The sequence below is a fragment of the Neomonachus schauinslandi genome, chromosome 2, assembly GCF_002201575.2.
Source record: "Neomonachus schauinslandi chromosome 2, ASM220157v2, whole genome shotgun sequence".
NCBI classification, from domain to species: domain Eukaryota; kingdom Metazoa; phylum Chordata; class Mammalia; order Carnivora; family Phocidae; genus Neomonachus; species Neomonachus schauinslandi.
The window spans coordinates 105767634-105784793 of record NC_058404.1 but is presented as its reverse complement, the minus strand read 5'-3'; the positions used below and the strand labels follow the sequence as shown (position 1 = coordinate 105784793).

The 17160-nt window shown below is 36.6% G+C and overlaps 1 protein-coding gene across 2 annotated transcripts in view; it reads left to right on the top strand.

Moving 5' to 3' along the window:
- LOC110575484 (bifunctional heparan sulfate N-deacetylase/N-sulfotransferase 3) overlaps positions 1 to 17160 on the top strand; it is a 160376-nt gene that overhangs the window by 62078 nt on the left and 81138 nt on the right. For both annotated transcript variants that reach the window (XM_021684466.1, XM_021684465.1), the window contains exons 4-5: positions 8464 to 8649; positions 14291 to 14419. In XM_021684466.1, coding sequence (XP_021540141.1) covers positions 8464 to 8649; positions 14291 to 14419 — 315 coding nt within the window. The remainder of the gene's footprint in view (positions 1 to 8463; positions 8650 to 14290; positions 14420 to 17160) is intronic.

Below are 17160 nucleotides of genomic sequence, written 5' to 3'. Positions count from 1 at the left end.
CGAAATAAATTACATAATTATTAGGGAAGACTAGAAGAAAATCTGTCACTCTCCCCCAGATAACTCCTTCTTAGAGGTTACCAGAGAAAATGAAGGTTAAATTTCATTATTGACACTGAATTATTAGCTTAACTTTTGTTACTGGAATTTCTTAACGCATTTGGTGTATTAAATTTCATTTAAGTTTTTCAAATAACTAAGCTGTTACCTTGGGGTAGTACTTGAAGGGGAATATATGGTGTCAAGGAGGGTTTTTACTGATATTGCTAGTACAGCCTTATCAGATTTATGGTTTGCCAGGAGTATTTTTACCTCCCATTTTATACATAATATCAATTACTTTTTCCAGAAAAAAAATACATACTTTTTTGTATAACTTTTTCTAGATAAGATTGATAGTGATAGTGTGTCTTCTTTTAGGAATGTCTGCTCTTAAATAAGAATTCTGGGGGCACCTAAGTGGCTCAGTTAGTTAAGCATCTGCCTTTGGCTCAGGTCATGATCCTGGGGTCCTCGGATCGAGCCCCACATGAGGCTCCTTGCTCACTGGGGAGCCTGCTTCTCCCTCTCCGTCTGCCACTCCCCCTGCTTGTGCTCTCTCTCTGTCTCTGTGTGTCAAATAAATAAATGAAATTAAAAAAAAAAAAAAAGAATTCTGAAGAGTTTTTTGAAGGCTAGAGGTGATGTGGAAGGATTCTTAATTTACCATTTTTCCTTGTCCTTTTGTTGTTTAAAACAGAAACAGAATAATGTTAATAAAATGAAAGGAAATTACATAGTAATTGACCAATAATGACCAATAATGTTGCCATTCCCTACAACTCTTTATAAATAGTTTTGTTACCCCTACTTGGCAAGCAAAGGAAGTGAGGCTTAGTGAGACCTGCCAAAGGCCCACAACAAATGAAGGGTGGCCCTGAAATTGAGCCCAGGACTCCGACATCTGTGCTTTCTCCATGATACTATGCTCTCCCTATCCCTGAGACTCTTGGTAGACACCAACCATTCCATTGTCATGGATTTGGGTATCTTTAGATATGGGAAGAATAAGATTATTTTCTCACAATGTAGTTGATGAAACACTATATATTCTTTTCCAGAGCTGAGTAACTTCAGAGTAGTAAGGTCATACTTCTGTTCTATGAGTTACTATAATGTCATTCTATTTCACAAAATTTCATTATTAACACCTTTAACACTTTAATCCAAAGACTTCTGTTACTGTAGGCATGCTTCTTTTAGATCCAAACTGTGAGACAAAGAATATCACCTTCCTGGGGTTTCTGGACCCATAAGAAAATCAACCAGGGAAGCTCACCTAGGCCTTGGTGTCCAGAGTTTTTATTGGGGTTTCATTTCATAGGCATGATTGATTGAATCACTGGTCATGGGATTGAACTCAGTCTCCAATTCTCCTCCCCTACCTGGAAGTTAGGCCAATATCACCTGGCTCAAAGCCCCACCTCTCTAATTACGTGGGTCGCCTTTCTGGCATGGCCAAACCACATTCTGAGTCATCTTGTTAGCATGACTCAGATATGGTCTCAGGGGCCCACCATCAATAACAAAGACATTCCTATCACTCAAGAAAATCTGAGGATTTCAGGCTTATCTTCCAGGAACCAGGGATGATGAAGACCAGCCAAACTCTTTATTATACAATAGCTGCCAACAGAGGATGAATTTAAACTCTTAAACCAAATATATTAAAAACAACATGATCATCACAGCAGACTTTTCACATACCAACCAGCAAACAGAAATTTATATGATGAATTAAATATTACCATGTTTAAAAAAAAAACAGAAATAAATCTACTGGCCAAACCTATAAATATTAACCAAATTTGTGTAAATGTGCCCATCACATTTTAGGAGGTTATTACTTCCTTAAATTTATAGGTGGAAAATTACACGTGTTAGCTTAAGATTTGATCATGGATTAAAGACGGTGCATTTATATTTAGCACCTGAATATAAAACCACTTCTAAAGCCACACAGATTGTATCACAGAAGCACAGAATTTTAAATCCGAACATCAGTGACTACTTGCATAATTGAAAAAAAATAAAAACCAGATTCTTATACTAGGTAATTATTTCTCTCAGGATCTTTTATTTCAAACCATACCAGAGATACCATCATTTGTCACAGGAACATATTTTAATATTGACAATGTTAGCATTCAGTTCCAAACCTTAATTCCCTAACCTAAAGATAAATCCTGACTTGCCTGGTTTTGTTCTAAGTGAAGAAGAAAGTCAGCTTCATTGGGATAATAATTCTGCATGTATTGGGCTACCTTCACTGCCATTTCTTACTTTCCCCATCATGGCAACTGCTACAGGACTCCTCCAGATACTAGAGGCCCTATGGGCTCCCATAAGCTCACATTCCTGTGTGGCCCATTAGTTTCACTTTAGGAAAACAAATTGTCTTTAGAAACATTAAAATGCTCCTCAAATTTAAGGGCCTAGTTTCATAAACCATTTTCTTCATATATATTGCGTGAATACATGTGTGTGTGTGCACATGTATGCACATGCACTCATATGTCTTTTAGGTTAAAAGGTTCTAATTTCATTTTTCAAATATGCTCCTATCATCTGGGAAAATTTATTCTTTTCTATGTGAAAAGCAATAGCTTTTAAGGAAGCCACTTTAAAAAGCAAAGCAAAACAATTTTTTTTTCTAGAAACAGCTCCAAAACATACTACCAAATGTAAACATACAGAAACTTTATCATAAACCCATGTAAACTGTAAATGCAAATTTTCGTACTATGATATAGTTAACCAAAGAATGAAAGTCTGTATACTGAGGAAGTGGGACATTCTAACCAAAATTAACTGCAGAGAAACACTTATAAGTTTTTCCAAACTATGTTGTAATGAAGTTTTAGATTTTTTTTTCTGCTATAGAGTATAGAATGTTTATTTGGTTACCTATCATTGTGGGGTTTTCTAATTACATTGGTTTTTAAACTTGCTAATCTGAGAAATATGGAAATAGGCAACAAGTCTAGTCATGAATGGAAATTTAAAAGGTTCTATTTATAAAGATTGAAACAGAGAAAAATATTTTTTAAAAATTTAAAAACTACTATTCTATTACGCTCAGCAAAATAAGTCAGACTGAGAAAGACAAATACCATATGATTCCACTGATAAATAGAATCTTAAAAAAGACAGAGAATAAACAAACAAAAAGCAGAATCAGAACTATAAATACAGAGAATAAACTGATGGTTGCCAAAGGGGAGGGAGACAGGGGGTTGGGCAAAATGGGTGACGGAGAGTGGGAGATACAGGCCTGCAGTTATGGAATGAGTAAGTCAGAAATAAAAAGCAGAGTATGAGAAATAGAGTCAATGATATTGTAACAGTGATGGAATGGGACAGACAGTAGCTACACTTGGGGTGAACATACCATAATGTATAAACTTGTCAAATCACTAAGTTGTACACCTGCACTGATGTAACATCATGTGTAAACTAGACTCAAATTTAAAAAGGTAAAATACCATTCTTATACTAGCAAGAATTTAAGTAAATATTATCAAAGATTATAATAAACAATGATTCTTCAGTGTTGCTCAAATACCCGAATACCAATTTTTTTCTCTTTTTTTCTTTTAGTTTTTTTGGGGAATTTTTCTAAGGAATATAGCATCACTTTTTGCTTGATAAAAATGTATTCTCTTCACATCTATTTGGAAGTATTTAAATGCATAATTTATGAAAATCTTATAATTTTTATTCTATATATAATTTAAATATATAAGTTCATAATAATAAATAAATATGTCTGTCTTGTACCTGAATAATAATTTTTAATTACAGTCTCAAAAGTGTTTTCAAATATTACTTATATAAGTATTAAATTTCCCTGTGAGTTACCCATATGTCTGTGGGTGAACTGAGAGTTTAACTGAGATCATTGAGAAAGTTAGCATAAGAGGGAGGTGGTCAGAATCAGTTCACAAACTTACTCACTAATATTTATTGACTGCTTGCTATTGGCAAGATACTGGATGAAACAGAACCCAGAATTGCAGAGCCTATCATTTAGTGAGGAAGACAGACGTTAAGAAATAATTATACAGACCAATATTCACTTGCAAATCGTGCTGCGTACTATGAAAAAGAAATGAAGGCTATAAGAGAAGTCTTAATACAGACTTAATTTAGATCAGAACTTGTCAGTAAAGGCTTCTTTATAGATATGACAAAATAAGTTATCAAAAAGAGGTATCACATTTATCCACGGGAAGAGTTGGAGTAGGGACACTCCAGTCTGAGAAAACAATATATAGGAGGATGCTAAGGTAGGAAAGCACTTGGTGGGTTTCAGGAAAAGATTAACGTGACTGAAATACAGTGAAGGGTGGAGGATAGTGTAAAATGAGACTAGAGAGAGAAGCAAGGGTCATATCATGCAAGGCTTGGAAATATCCTAAGAATTTTGTATTTTATCATAAATGCAAGGAGAAATCAAGGATAGATTTTAAATAGAAAGTTATAAGATCATATTTGTGACTTTTAAATATTACTTTGGCTGCTATGTAGAAAATGGATGGATGTAGCCGGAGAGGAAATGGGTAGACGAGTTAGGAGTCTGTGCTACAAGCCCATGGAATAAAATGGTAGATGAGGCCAGGTAATGGTGATGACCGAATTGGAGAAAAGCAGATAGATTTAAGATACATACTGGAGGTAGTACTGATAGGCTATGATAATAGCCTGGATTCAGGACAGAATGAGGAAAGAGATGTCAAGAACAAAAATCTAACTTTTCCTACATAGCCATGAGTTGGCTGATGGCTGATAGTGTCATTTAATGACATGGAGGAACCCTGGAGAAAGAGCATATCTGGTAGAGTTGAGAGGTGGAGATGAAGAGTTCAATTGTGAGACTCATTAATCCCACTTTGTTCTAAGTATCAGACTTACATTATATAGTAACATAGCCATCATCCCAGCCTTTTTGGTCCATGTCCTCCACTAGGAAAATCTTGATATGGATTACGGGTTCCTGGAACTAAGATGCTACTTTCAAGAATTAATGAAGAAGGAGAATTAATTTTTTAAGCTAACATGTCTAGTATTTTAGATTTTTGGCCCCAGATAACAAAATAATATGTGCTTAATTTCAAATTAAAAGATTTGGAAGAGAATAATCAGTCAAGAATTAAGCATCGTGGCTAAACCCTCTAAAACCTGATAGTCTGCCTTCCCAAACACACTACCTACATCTTAGCCCAAACTTTTCCAGGCAAGAACACTTCCAGTGTTCTTGCTGGTATTGAATGCAAATTTGGGGGCCATTTTATGTTGCCTTTATCTAAAGCTCTTTTAAAAGATTTCCTACTAACTCTCAGTGATTTATAGGCTGGAGCCACATGGCGCTGGTTGTGACTATTTGGACAGATCAGGAGGGAAGCAGGCACAGGAAGAGAATTTAAGATACACGTCACAGAATCCTCACATGACAGAATCCCAAAATCTACAGTGAAAACAGAAAAGAGGGTCTAATAGCTCTTTTACTGATAAAAAGATGGCCCGGTGGTTTCATAATATCCACATTATAGTTGAGTAGTAGGATCATAGCTTATTAAAAAAAAAATGGAGGCAGGGCAGTAACGACAACAATAAACAACATACATTGAATATGTATCATGCACTAAATGCTTTCCCTGTGTAATATTATTTAATTTACTCTGAACCCCTTCAAGATAAGTACTCTATGACTAGCATTTTAGAGAACAGGACATGAGGCTTAGAGGTCATAAATCATTTGCCAGGGGCACCTGGGTGGCTCAGTTGTTAAGCGTCTGCCTTCGGCTCAGGTCATGACCCCAGAGTCCTGGGATCAAACCCTGCATCCAGCTCCCTGCTCAGCGGGAAGCCTGCTTCTCCCTCTCCCACTCCCCCTGCTTGTGTTCCCTCTCTTGCTGTCTCTCTCTTGGGTCAAATAAATAAATAAAATCTTTAAAAACAAATAAATAAATAAATCTGTGTCTCTCTCTGTCAAATAAATAAAATCTTAAAAATAAAAAAATAAAAAATAAATTATTTGCCAAAGGCCACACAGGTAGAAAACGGGAGAGTGAAATGGCCAGATATATCTGACTCCAGAAGTGGAGTTTCCTAACACTGTGACACATAGCACGAGCACACAAAAGATGAGATGAAGAAGCCTCAGTATTTCTTCAGTGTAAAAAGCTGGAAATAAAAACAAAATTGCTCATACATTGGTCCCCAAATATTTGGGAATATTCCAAAAGAAGGAAAGTGTCCCTGCTGTGCAGGACCATCCTATTCTTACATGGGCCTCCTGCACACAGAGCCGACCACTTATGGGCATTGAAAACTACCTTGAGCTCAGCATAATTTCTTACAAATCTGGAGATATTTGAATTTAATAATACAGTTCCTATCATTGTGAATTTCATCCTTGCTTCTTAAGAAACTGTTAACCTATGATTGTTGATTTCTTTTTCTTTAAATTTCAATGATTAAAATTCATTTTCTATCACCTGGTCCATGATCACTGCACCCCTATTTTTAAACCAATTTAGATGAGTACTTCACTGACCTTTTCTAACACAAAGTATGGATTGGTGAATTATTTTTAGTTGAAAAAATTTGCTTTAGTTTGAGTTTCTAAAAACCAGTAAAAGAAATGCAGTGAGATATTTCAACTCAGTTTTTAGCAAAATTCTAAATGATATAATAGCAATTCTATTAAATATGGCCATTTCTACAAAGATGCAAATACAATGAAGAACACAAAACTTTCTTTGTCACCCTTCAGAAACACAGGCAAGGGCCACTCCACTCTAATACCACTCATTCTCTTTCTCGCCGCACAAATGCGGCAGCTCCCCTTTTCAGCAATTCCAGTACATCTGACTGAACGCACTCTTAAATGATGAAGAGAATTTACAAGATAAGGGGCAAGGGCCATTCCACTTGAGGGGGACAGTGCATACAGTGTACAGCAAAGACTTGAAGGGAATCATCAGAAATTGGGGGTGGGGAGGATGAATGCTGGTAGGAGATGAGGCTGTGTAGACAGGTTTGGGACCAAATGTTGAGGGTCTTTTATGCTGAGTGAGGGAGTCAGGCAGATACTTAAGGAACAACAAACTATTGGCAACCCATTTTCCTTCTTTCACAGGCTTCATGTACTTCCTTCACCTCCTGTTATTATATAAGTTGGGGGGGGGAAAAAAAAAAGCTAACCATACAAACTAGCCAAACAAAGCTAGCTTCTTTTTCCATATCCACTTGGAGCGTATTTCTACAATTCAATATATTTAGCAGCCTGATACTATGGTTCTCTGTATGTGAAATTGTTCTTTGGCACGAAGAAAAGCCATGACTAATTCAAAGGAGGCCTATTTGGGTGGAACTTTTGAAGACTATAAAGCAATTGAAAATACAGACAGAAAAATAAACTACTTTTCAGGAGAAAAAATACACATCTACTGCTGAAGCCATGGGTATTCTTTTTATAAAAGACATGTTTCATCTTTTACGCCTATGCAATTTCCCTCTATGCCAAAAGATTCCTCTATGTATTAAGGGACCAACTCAAATGAAGAAGAACAATGACAATTATACAAGGTTTCCCCAAACCCCCTCCAATATATCCGGATGTCACATAAATTTATTTTTGGAATTTTCTGACCTGGTCAGGGCCAACTGAATAGAAGATATGTGGCATGTACATACGTATTGTATGTGTGATTTTAAAACTATTTTTTTAACTGGACTCATTTTACATACAAAATCTTGACTTCAAGCCAACTAAATTTCCAGATTATTTGGCTTTTTCAGTACCTTCTACTTTTACTATAACCAGGACTTCAACTTCAAAGAAAATTGCTCTGTAAGATTTAACACATTTTCTCATTGCAGGTGTGTGCTTCCTCCAAGGCAGGGAACATAGTCTATTACTGGCCCACATGCTGAGGGACCAGCAGAAATGTGGCAAGTTTGGTAGAACCTGGGCAACAGGCAAAATAAAATCCTGTTAACAGGTCTAGTGAACTTGGAATGTGTTCTATCCCTCTAATAAATGTTGGTCTTATTTTTGTGGGGAGTGCTGAGTGTTGTTTGTTGCAAGTGCTTGTCATTTAATTTATTGAAATTGTGAGAAGAATGGGTGGCTATGACAAAATGCACTAAGTGCAGACTCTTTCAAGTTATTCATTAAAATCATTAGTCCTGTTCCGCCCCCTCTTAAACACAAATGTATTAACATCAAGACTGGTGGAATGATTACCAGGCTTCATGACACCTAGAGGTCGTAGTATTTGTCACCTTAATTTTACAATACAATTAAGTAATGATGGATTTAAACAAATGCATTTATAGTACATTTGAGAATCCTGGGGTAAAAATAGGATCAAGATAAATTTTCCCACATTCTAATTAACATTTGCTTGGTCTTAGGAGCACGGCATTCCTACCGACATGGGCTACGCGGTGGCCCCTCACCATTCGGGCGTCTACCCTGTACATGTTCAGCTTTATGAGGCCTGGAAGAAGGTTTGGAATATTAGAATCACCAGCACTGAAGAATATCCACATCTGAAACCAGCTAGATATCGGAGGGGCTTCATCCACAAAAACATCATGGTGAGCTTCCTCCGGTATGCATAGGGTACAACTAATTCTTCCAGATTTACATTCTTCATTTGAAGAAAGAACAAAAGAGAAGAGCAAAATGTTGAGCGCTTAACTATAGGAAAAGCTTCCTGCTGGAGGAAGTATATTTATCATATCTAAGCAAAGGATGTTTTAATTAAAGTCACTTCTTTACAATTCTTTGAATATAAAATGTTTGTTTTTTTTTTTTTTTACTGACACTACTACTATTAACCAGGAACTGATGTTAAAATACTAAGGAAATAATATATCTGACTTGCAGATAGTTTACAGAAGCCATTATCTCTTCAAAAAGTTACTTAGTATGTAAAACGAAAACCAACTCTCTCTCTATTAACCATGCTGCTCTTTTACAAGTTAAACTGTTCTCTTTACCATGTCAAACCAAGCAAACAAACAAAAAACTTGACTACTTACAACAAGAAGCTATACATGAAGTCCTGCATAATCACTAACAGATCATAATACGGAGTACGAATGTAACAGATGATGTTAATTAAGTCATTTGCATCCATTGTCAAATTCTCTCCAAAGCTTCCCTATTTTGTGTTTTTGTTTTTTTATTTTTTACATTGGTGACACTTGCATACTGTCAAGATATGTTATTACCTAATACTTTGTGTGGTCTCCCAAAGGAACTAAATCCTACTTTTTGCCCAAACTAGAAAATCCAAAGAGTGCTGATGAAGTTAGGAAGCGACTTCCTGATTTAGACTCACCCTGGGAAGAAATACCACACAGAACACTGTGTGGTGAGGCACTGGAACTCTCTGTCAGACTACGTTTGACCAGATGCCTACTCTCTAGAAGTAGGTGTAACTCACTTCTTTTCAGACAGTTTTCTAATGTCTGCAAAAATTACAGAATGGATAATGACATTTAATTTGGATCAACCTGCATCTTGACTTTTTCCTCAATAAAAACTGTTGTAAATGCTAGATGGGGACATAATGGCTCTATTTCAGCCCCGTCTGCCCTTCTTCTTTGGAAAATAAACTCCTATGCCTCAAGTTGCCAGCCTTTTGACCAGAGAGAGTTTAGGACACCTGGGTTGTAATTCAAGAGTATTCAATACTTTCCTGCCATTTCTAAATCATATGCAGTCTTAGTAGAATAGTGAACGTAAGTCTCTAAGGACTTTATTAAATGTTGTCCTCTTTTGTTTCTGTTTCTGGCTGTATTGCCAGAAAATTTGCTTGGCTGTGTCCCATGGGGTATGTTCATTTTTTGTTTCTCCTGAAAACATAGTTTACCTGTATTATAAATGCACAAATCTTACAGGTAATAAAGGCTCTCATAGATTTCCTGTTTTGATGGAAGTGTCCCCATGGCTCCAGTTTTGTAGCAATCCATGGAAGCCTCTATATTTGCTTTGTGGGCTCTTGGATAAGAATGTCCAAGTGGGAAGTGCTCAGCAGGCAGTGGATTATGCAGTAAAAGAGAGAGAACATGGCTTGGAGTCATCCAACTAGAGGTGCAAGTTAAGACCACAAGAGCCAATATGCCTTCCTAGGAAGAGAATGAAAAGAAAAAAATCACACCCACATTTTGTTTTATGAGATGAGGGAAACTTTTTTTTTAATATTCACAAATCAAATTCCAAAGGCCTTAAATGAAACTCATTACTTCTCTTCAAGCCAGCTATTATTGATCCTGCTATTCCTAATTCAGTTCTGCAATTCAAAATCATGCTGGCCACTGCCTTCCAACTTCCAGTCTCTACATTCCATCAATAATTCCTTTACAATACATTTTTATTTCCCTTAGTTTCCCACAGCCTAATTCACTGCCTTGATTTCATGTGTAAACTGTGCTGCTGGTTCCTACTTTGTTTATAGCTTCCATTTACCCCCCACACTACAGCCTATCCCACAGAATAGTGCCAAACTTTTATTCTTTTTAAAACACTGCCTTCATTTGGGCCTTCCTAACCTTGATACTTCCAATTATCTCCACACCCCTTAACTTGCTCTTCAGGTATCCAAAAACAGTTTAGATTAAATCTACCTTTCTATCTTCTGTTTTCCCATAGCTAATACAGACTCACTCCAGCCCAAAAGTTCTAAAACAGCATTACTGTGTCCATGTCTTTGTCATTTTTTCTACCTTGAAAGACTTTCTGACCACTCTCTACCTACTCTTCTTCCCTTTATTCCTCAATATCAAGCCCACATCCTATAATTTAATGTAAAGCACCTTGGTGTATAACAGCTGAGCAGCTAACTCAGGCCTACTGTCCTGTGAATTCCCATAACAGATCATCTTATAACTCCGCTAAGAATATAAAAGCCTACTACATTTCAAGGTGTTTGTGCCCTAACCAGAGTCTCTGGGTTTCCAGTCCTAGTGCTTTGCCTGCTAGACAAATTCGGTCTTCATTCAGTAAGAAATTAAGGAAAAACCAGGACTCTCTACCCTAACCCCTGGTTGCTAAATGTGACTCTCTGGAGAAAGCCAGAGCCCTCTAAGCAATTAGACTACAGATCCTGATTATCTACTTTCTGTTTCTAATGGAGGTGTCCATTGATAAAGATTCCCATTAGTCATGCTGCCAGCCTCCTAGGTGGTCTTTACTGGTGGCTTCTAGAAGCATTTGTTGACAGCGGCTCCAAGTTTAGGTCTTAGGTACAGGATATTGGCTTCAGGTCCCATTGGTCAAGACTTTTGTTGGTTAGGCTTTCTTAACCATCTCCCAGTTATTGTCAGCAAGGTTTCCAAAGTCTCCTCAATGTCTCAAAGCTTGAATTTGATAGTGTTATAGTCCCAGAACCAGTTCTACAGGGCAGTCCCTAGCAAAGTACCAAAAAAACAAACAAACAACAAAAAATAAAAAACCCTCTCTCATTCCTTCTCTAACACAAGAGAGCTATTTCAAGGAACATGTTCAGTGTCTGTAGCATTGAGCTCAGTGAGCAAGACAATGGAATATGACCCTGTCACATTCTAAGTATCTCCTCAGCCTCCTGTGGTGGCCCACTGATCATCCTAGGGCTCACGGTAGCTCTTATCATCTCGGCAGTGCACTCCTTCCCAGAGTTGCAGGGTAAAGCCTTTGCACTTCCTCTTCTCAGTGTTCAAACTCAAATAATTTGAGAAATAGACAACACGCAAATTTCTTTTCTCTCTCCATTTTGCATAGAATCAACAAGGCAATCAAGTCCCAAAGACAGCTCTTTATGTTTCCATAGTTTTTCAAGCAAGATATTCAAACTGAATCCCAAAAGTGATTCAGAATCATCCACTTTTAAAATGTAAAACTAACCTAGCATTTGATCACATGTGGGCACTTCATTATTTAGCTTTGGGGCATTTCTCTTTATTCTGATATAAATTCTTCAAGAGTAGAAAGAATATATCTTTGTGTTCTCCCACATGGACTTACATAGAGTTGAGAATATGTATTTGTTTAAAAAAAAATGAGTAAATGCTGTGGAAAGCTTTGATTTCCAGGAAAGTGATATTTTCATGAATTGTTAGGGAATATATTTAATTCAGTTAGAGTATCTTTGCACCAGGTTCTTGTTTGCCATTGATTTTGCAGAATGTGTAGTACTTTTAAACATAAACATCACCAGAGCTAATACTTGGCAATAAATTGAAGTTCTTTTAACTATTTCACCAAGATAGAATAGCTCCCAAGGATATTTGACCAATTTACAAAAATAAATAGGATATATAAAGTTTCAATTTACACAGCAATGTATGATATACTGATTGAGCTAAGAATTGTGTTTTTTGTAAGAAACTTTCAAGGACTAGATTGAAATTTATTATAATACAAAAACTAAAGAGAAAGAACTAGTATATTTGTAGAACGTTGCAAAGCATGAAAAGTCCTACATAGGTAATATTTTGAAAGCACGTTCTGAGCCAGATGTGCTTTAAGAATAAAGACAGAAAAAATGAAGATCAATTTACTGAGGACAATAAGCAGAAGACTTGTATATTTAAGATTCTGTAAGCTTGTAGCTCTCCAAAGTATATTCATTAATTGTCTACTACTTCAAGTATACAGTGAGAAACACAGGTCATTATGAAGTCGTTATATAAAATTTAGCTAAAGATTGTACCATCCTGCACAGCACTAATTCACACTTTCTTTTATAATTGCACTGTTATTTTACCAGAAAAGCTGTAAGAATTTGAAAAACATACCCTTATCATGAATGCGTATAAGTGAAACAAATAATGGCTTTCATATACAAAGGATGAAAATAAGGTTTTTTCCTAAATGATGTTTTATTATTGTTTATGACAGTTTATAAAAATTAATAATCAAAAGCATAATCTCTTTTTAACTTTTGGAACTGGCAGGCTTCAGACTTAAAATCTGGGGCAGGAGTCCTTCCATACTGGAGAAGACACTATGGTTTGTGTCTCAAATATTTGTTCGAATTTAAAATCTCATTTCTTTTTATTTAAACTCAATTAGCCAATTTATTTTTTAAATATTTTATTTATTCATTTGAGAGAGAGAGAGACAGAGCGAGGACAAGCAGGGGGAGAGGTAGAGGGAGAGGGAGAAGCAGGCTCCCTGGGACCCTGGGATGATGACCCGAGCCGAAGGCAGATGCTTAACCATCTGAGCCACCCACCTGCCTCTCAATTAGCCAATTTATAGTACATCATTAGTCTCAGATGTAGAGATAATTTATCAGTTGCATATAACACCCCAGTGCTTATCACATCACGTGCCCTTCTTAATGCCCATCACCCAGTTACCCCATCCCCCCATCCACCTCCCCTCCAGCAACCCTCAGTTTGTTTCCTGTAGTTAAGAGTCTCTCATGTTTTCTCTCCCTCTCAGATGACTTCCCATTCTGTTTTCCCTCCCTTCCCCTACAGTGCTCTGCCCTGTTTCTTATATTCCACATATGAGTGAAACCATACAATAATTGTCTTTCTCTGATTGACTTATTTCACTCGGCATAATACCGTCATTTCTTAAGAATCACATTAAGTTGGGCGCCTGGGTGGCTCAGTTGGTTAAGCGACTGCCTTCGGCTCAGGTCATGATCCTGGAGTCCCAGGATTGAGTCCCACATCGGGCTCCCTGCTCAGCAGGGAACCTGCTTCTCCCTCTGACCCTCCCCCCTCTCATGTGTTCTCTCATTCTCTCTCTCTCAAATAAATAAATAAAATCTTTAAAAAAAAAAAAGAATCACATTAAGTTAATAATTGACTTCATTTTCTAGTGCATGTGTAGACTTTGGCAGAAAGTATTATCCTTAAAATTTATGCCTACTAGATTACAGGGTAGACAATTCCAATATTTTTAAAGTCTCATTTTCACTTCTTTTTTATTTCTTAAGATGCTGGAACATACTATGCTTCATAGCAGCAGTACTGATTTGGAGATTTAAAATAGACAAGTGGCTAAAATAATTCAAAGTCTATCTTAGTTTTAAAATATTTCTTCAACTTTCTTCAGTATTCTTTCTTTACTGATGTCATTCTTGCATTTCCAGAGTGTGAAGGATTTTCTGGGTCTTAGTTAAGAGTTGAATAATGACACCAGCTTATGCATCAGCTTCCATGAGAAAAAAACCCCAAGTTTCAACAAATTAATGGTTGAAAGAACTTGTTCCTTACTTGTTTATTCTTCCTTCAGGTTCTTCCAAGACAAACCTGTGGGCTTTTCACTCACACAATTTTCTACAAAGAATATCCAGGAGGTCCTAAAGAGCTGGACAAGAGTATCCAAGGAGGTGAACTTTTCTTCACTGTGGTTCTCAATCCAGTAAGTACTTTGAGTTATTCTCCAAAAGAAAAAAATGATGAAAAATGACAGGGTGGCTGAAAATTACCCTGACAAAAAGGCCAGAGTTTGGGTAGTGTCAGCCAATTCAATATGAAGTTTTAGCTCCAAAACAGAAAAAAATTCAATGGAACCACATCTGGAGATGAGGGCAAACGCATTCTACAAGGAGCAGTGACATGAGGAACTTATGGAAAGCCAAGAGAGTGCTCCAGAACCTCCTTTGCATTGAAAAGTGTTCAGAATTCAGAGATTTCTTGCTTTTATGGAGAACAAGATCTTTTTTAAGTTTTTATTTGAATTCCAGTTAACATAGAGCATAATGTTAGTTTCAGATGTACAATATAGTGATTCAGCACTTCCACACAACACAGGATGCTCATCAACGATGCCCACTTCCCCTCCGGTAACCATCAGTTTGTTCTCTATAGTTAAGAGTCTGTTTCTTGGTTTGCCTCTCTCTCTTTTTTTTTTTTTCCTTTGTTCATCTGTTTTGTTTCTTAAATTCCACATATGAGTGAAATCATATGGTATTTGTCTTTCTCTGACCGACTTATTTCACTTAGCATAATACTCTCTAGCTCCATCTACATCATTGCAAATGGCAAGACTTCATTCTTTTTATGGCTGAGTAATTCCATTGTATAGATCTACCACCTCTTCCTTTTTTTTTCAATTTTATTATGTTATGTTAATCACCATACATTACATCATTAGTTTTTGATGTAGTGTTCCATGATTCATTGTTTGCGTTTAACACCCAGTGCTCCATTCAATACATGCCCTCTTTAATACCCATCACCAGGCTAACCCATCCCCCACCCCCCTCCCCTCTAGAACCCTCAGTTTTTTCTCAGAGTCCACAGTCTCTCATCATTCGTCTCCCCCTCCGATTCCCCCCCCTTCATTTTTCCCTTCCTATATCTTCTTTTTTTTTTTTAACATATAATGTATTATTTGTTTCAGGGGTACAAGTCTGTGATTCAACAGTCTTACACAATTCACAGCGCTCACCATAGCATATACCCTCCCCAGTGTTTATCACCCAGCCACCCCATCCCTCCCACCCCCCACCACTCCAGCAACCCTCAGTTTGTTTCCTGAGATTAAGAATTCCTCATATCAGTGAGAACATATGATACATGTCTTTCTCTGATTGACTTATTTCCCTCAGCATAATACCCTCCAGTTCCATCCACGTTGTTGCAAATGGCAAGATTTCATTCCTTTTGATGGCTGCATACTATTCCATTGGATATATATACCATATCTTCTTTATCCATTCATCTGTGGTTGGACATCTTGGCTCCTTCCATAGTTTGGCTATTGTCTACCACCTCTTCTTTATCCATTCATCAGTCGATGGACATTTGGGCTCTTTCCATAATTTGGCTATTGTAGATAATGCTGCCATAAACATTGTGGTGCATGTATCCCTTTGAATTAGTATTTTTATATTCTTTGGGTAAATACCTAGTAGTATAATTGCTGGATCATAGGATAGTTCTATTTTTAATTTTTTAAGGAATCTCCATACTGTTTTCCAGAGTGGCTGTACCAGTTTGCATCCCATCAACAGTGCAAGTGGGTTCTCCATTCTCCACATCCTCACCAACACCGGTTGTTTCTTGTTTTGTTGATTGTAGCCATTCTGACAGGTGTGAGGTGATAGCTCATATAGTTTTGTTTTGTATTTTCCCTGGTAAGTGATGATGAGCATCTCTTCATGTGTCTGTTAGCCATCTGTATGTCTTCTTTATATAAAGAATTTATAAAACTCAACACCCCAAAAATGAATAATCCAATTAAAAATGGGCAGAAGACACTAATAGACATTTTTCCAGAGAATAAGATTTTTCACCTGTAAAACTCTCCTATTCCCACTGTGGACCGGTTTTCTCATTTAGGTGACCATTAACACTATTATTCTTTTTTTCCCCTTCCTATTTAAAGTAAAGGTATAAGCAAAATGGAAGAGGAATTAGATAAGCAAATATGGTCATTTTGGATACATTTATGTGAGATCTTATCTTGCTAGGTCTCAGGCTGGGCAGAGCAGCCTGTTTAATTGGCTTCAGCTCTTCTTCCATCACTTCTTAATACTTGTGTGCCAGCTCCATAATGAACCTTTTGTGCAGATATCTGCCTGAGGCAAGTATTATAAAGTTGTGTAGAAAAAGACGAACTAATTGAAGTAACGTGTATAAGGAAAAGAAGGGATTTTATTTCCCTTCTGAATATCACTAACATAAAAAATAAAATTAGGTTTATTTATCAGATGTATGGGTTTGCCCCTGGCATTAGCAATATTCAAGATGAAAAAGTGTAATTTTCCAAATATGAAAAAAAGTCTATTAGCATGAAAGTTGAAGAAGATAGAAATAAGGAGAATAAATTTGAAAAGCCCCACTCTGGATCCTAATTTTACAGTTCTTACAAATAAAATTACAGGTATTTTTCATCATCTTGTATTTAATGACTATATTTATTTCTCGACTTCTATAAAATATTAGAAGTAAGGGGAACTCTTCTTTGGGAAAAATCAGCATGTGTATCCAAAAATTGAGATGATTTCAGGTAGTATGCCATTTTGCCTTTTGGAAGTTTATCAGTCTTCATACCCCAAAAATATAAATAATTCTGATTTATACATCAGAAATAATCTGATTTTTCTAACATATCTATTCGTTACAAATGGAAGCATCTTTGGAATCATCTCTTAT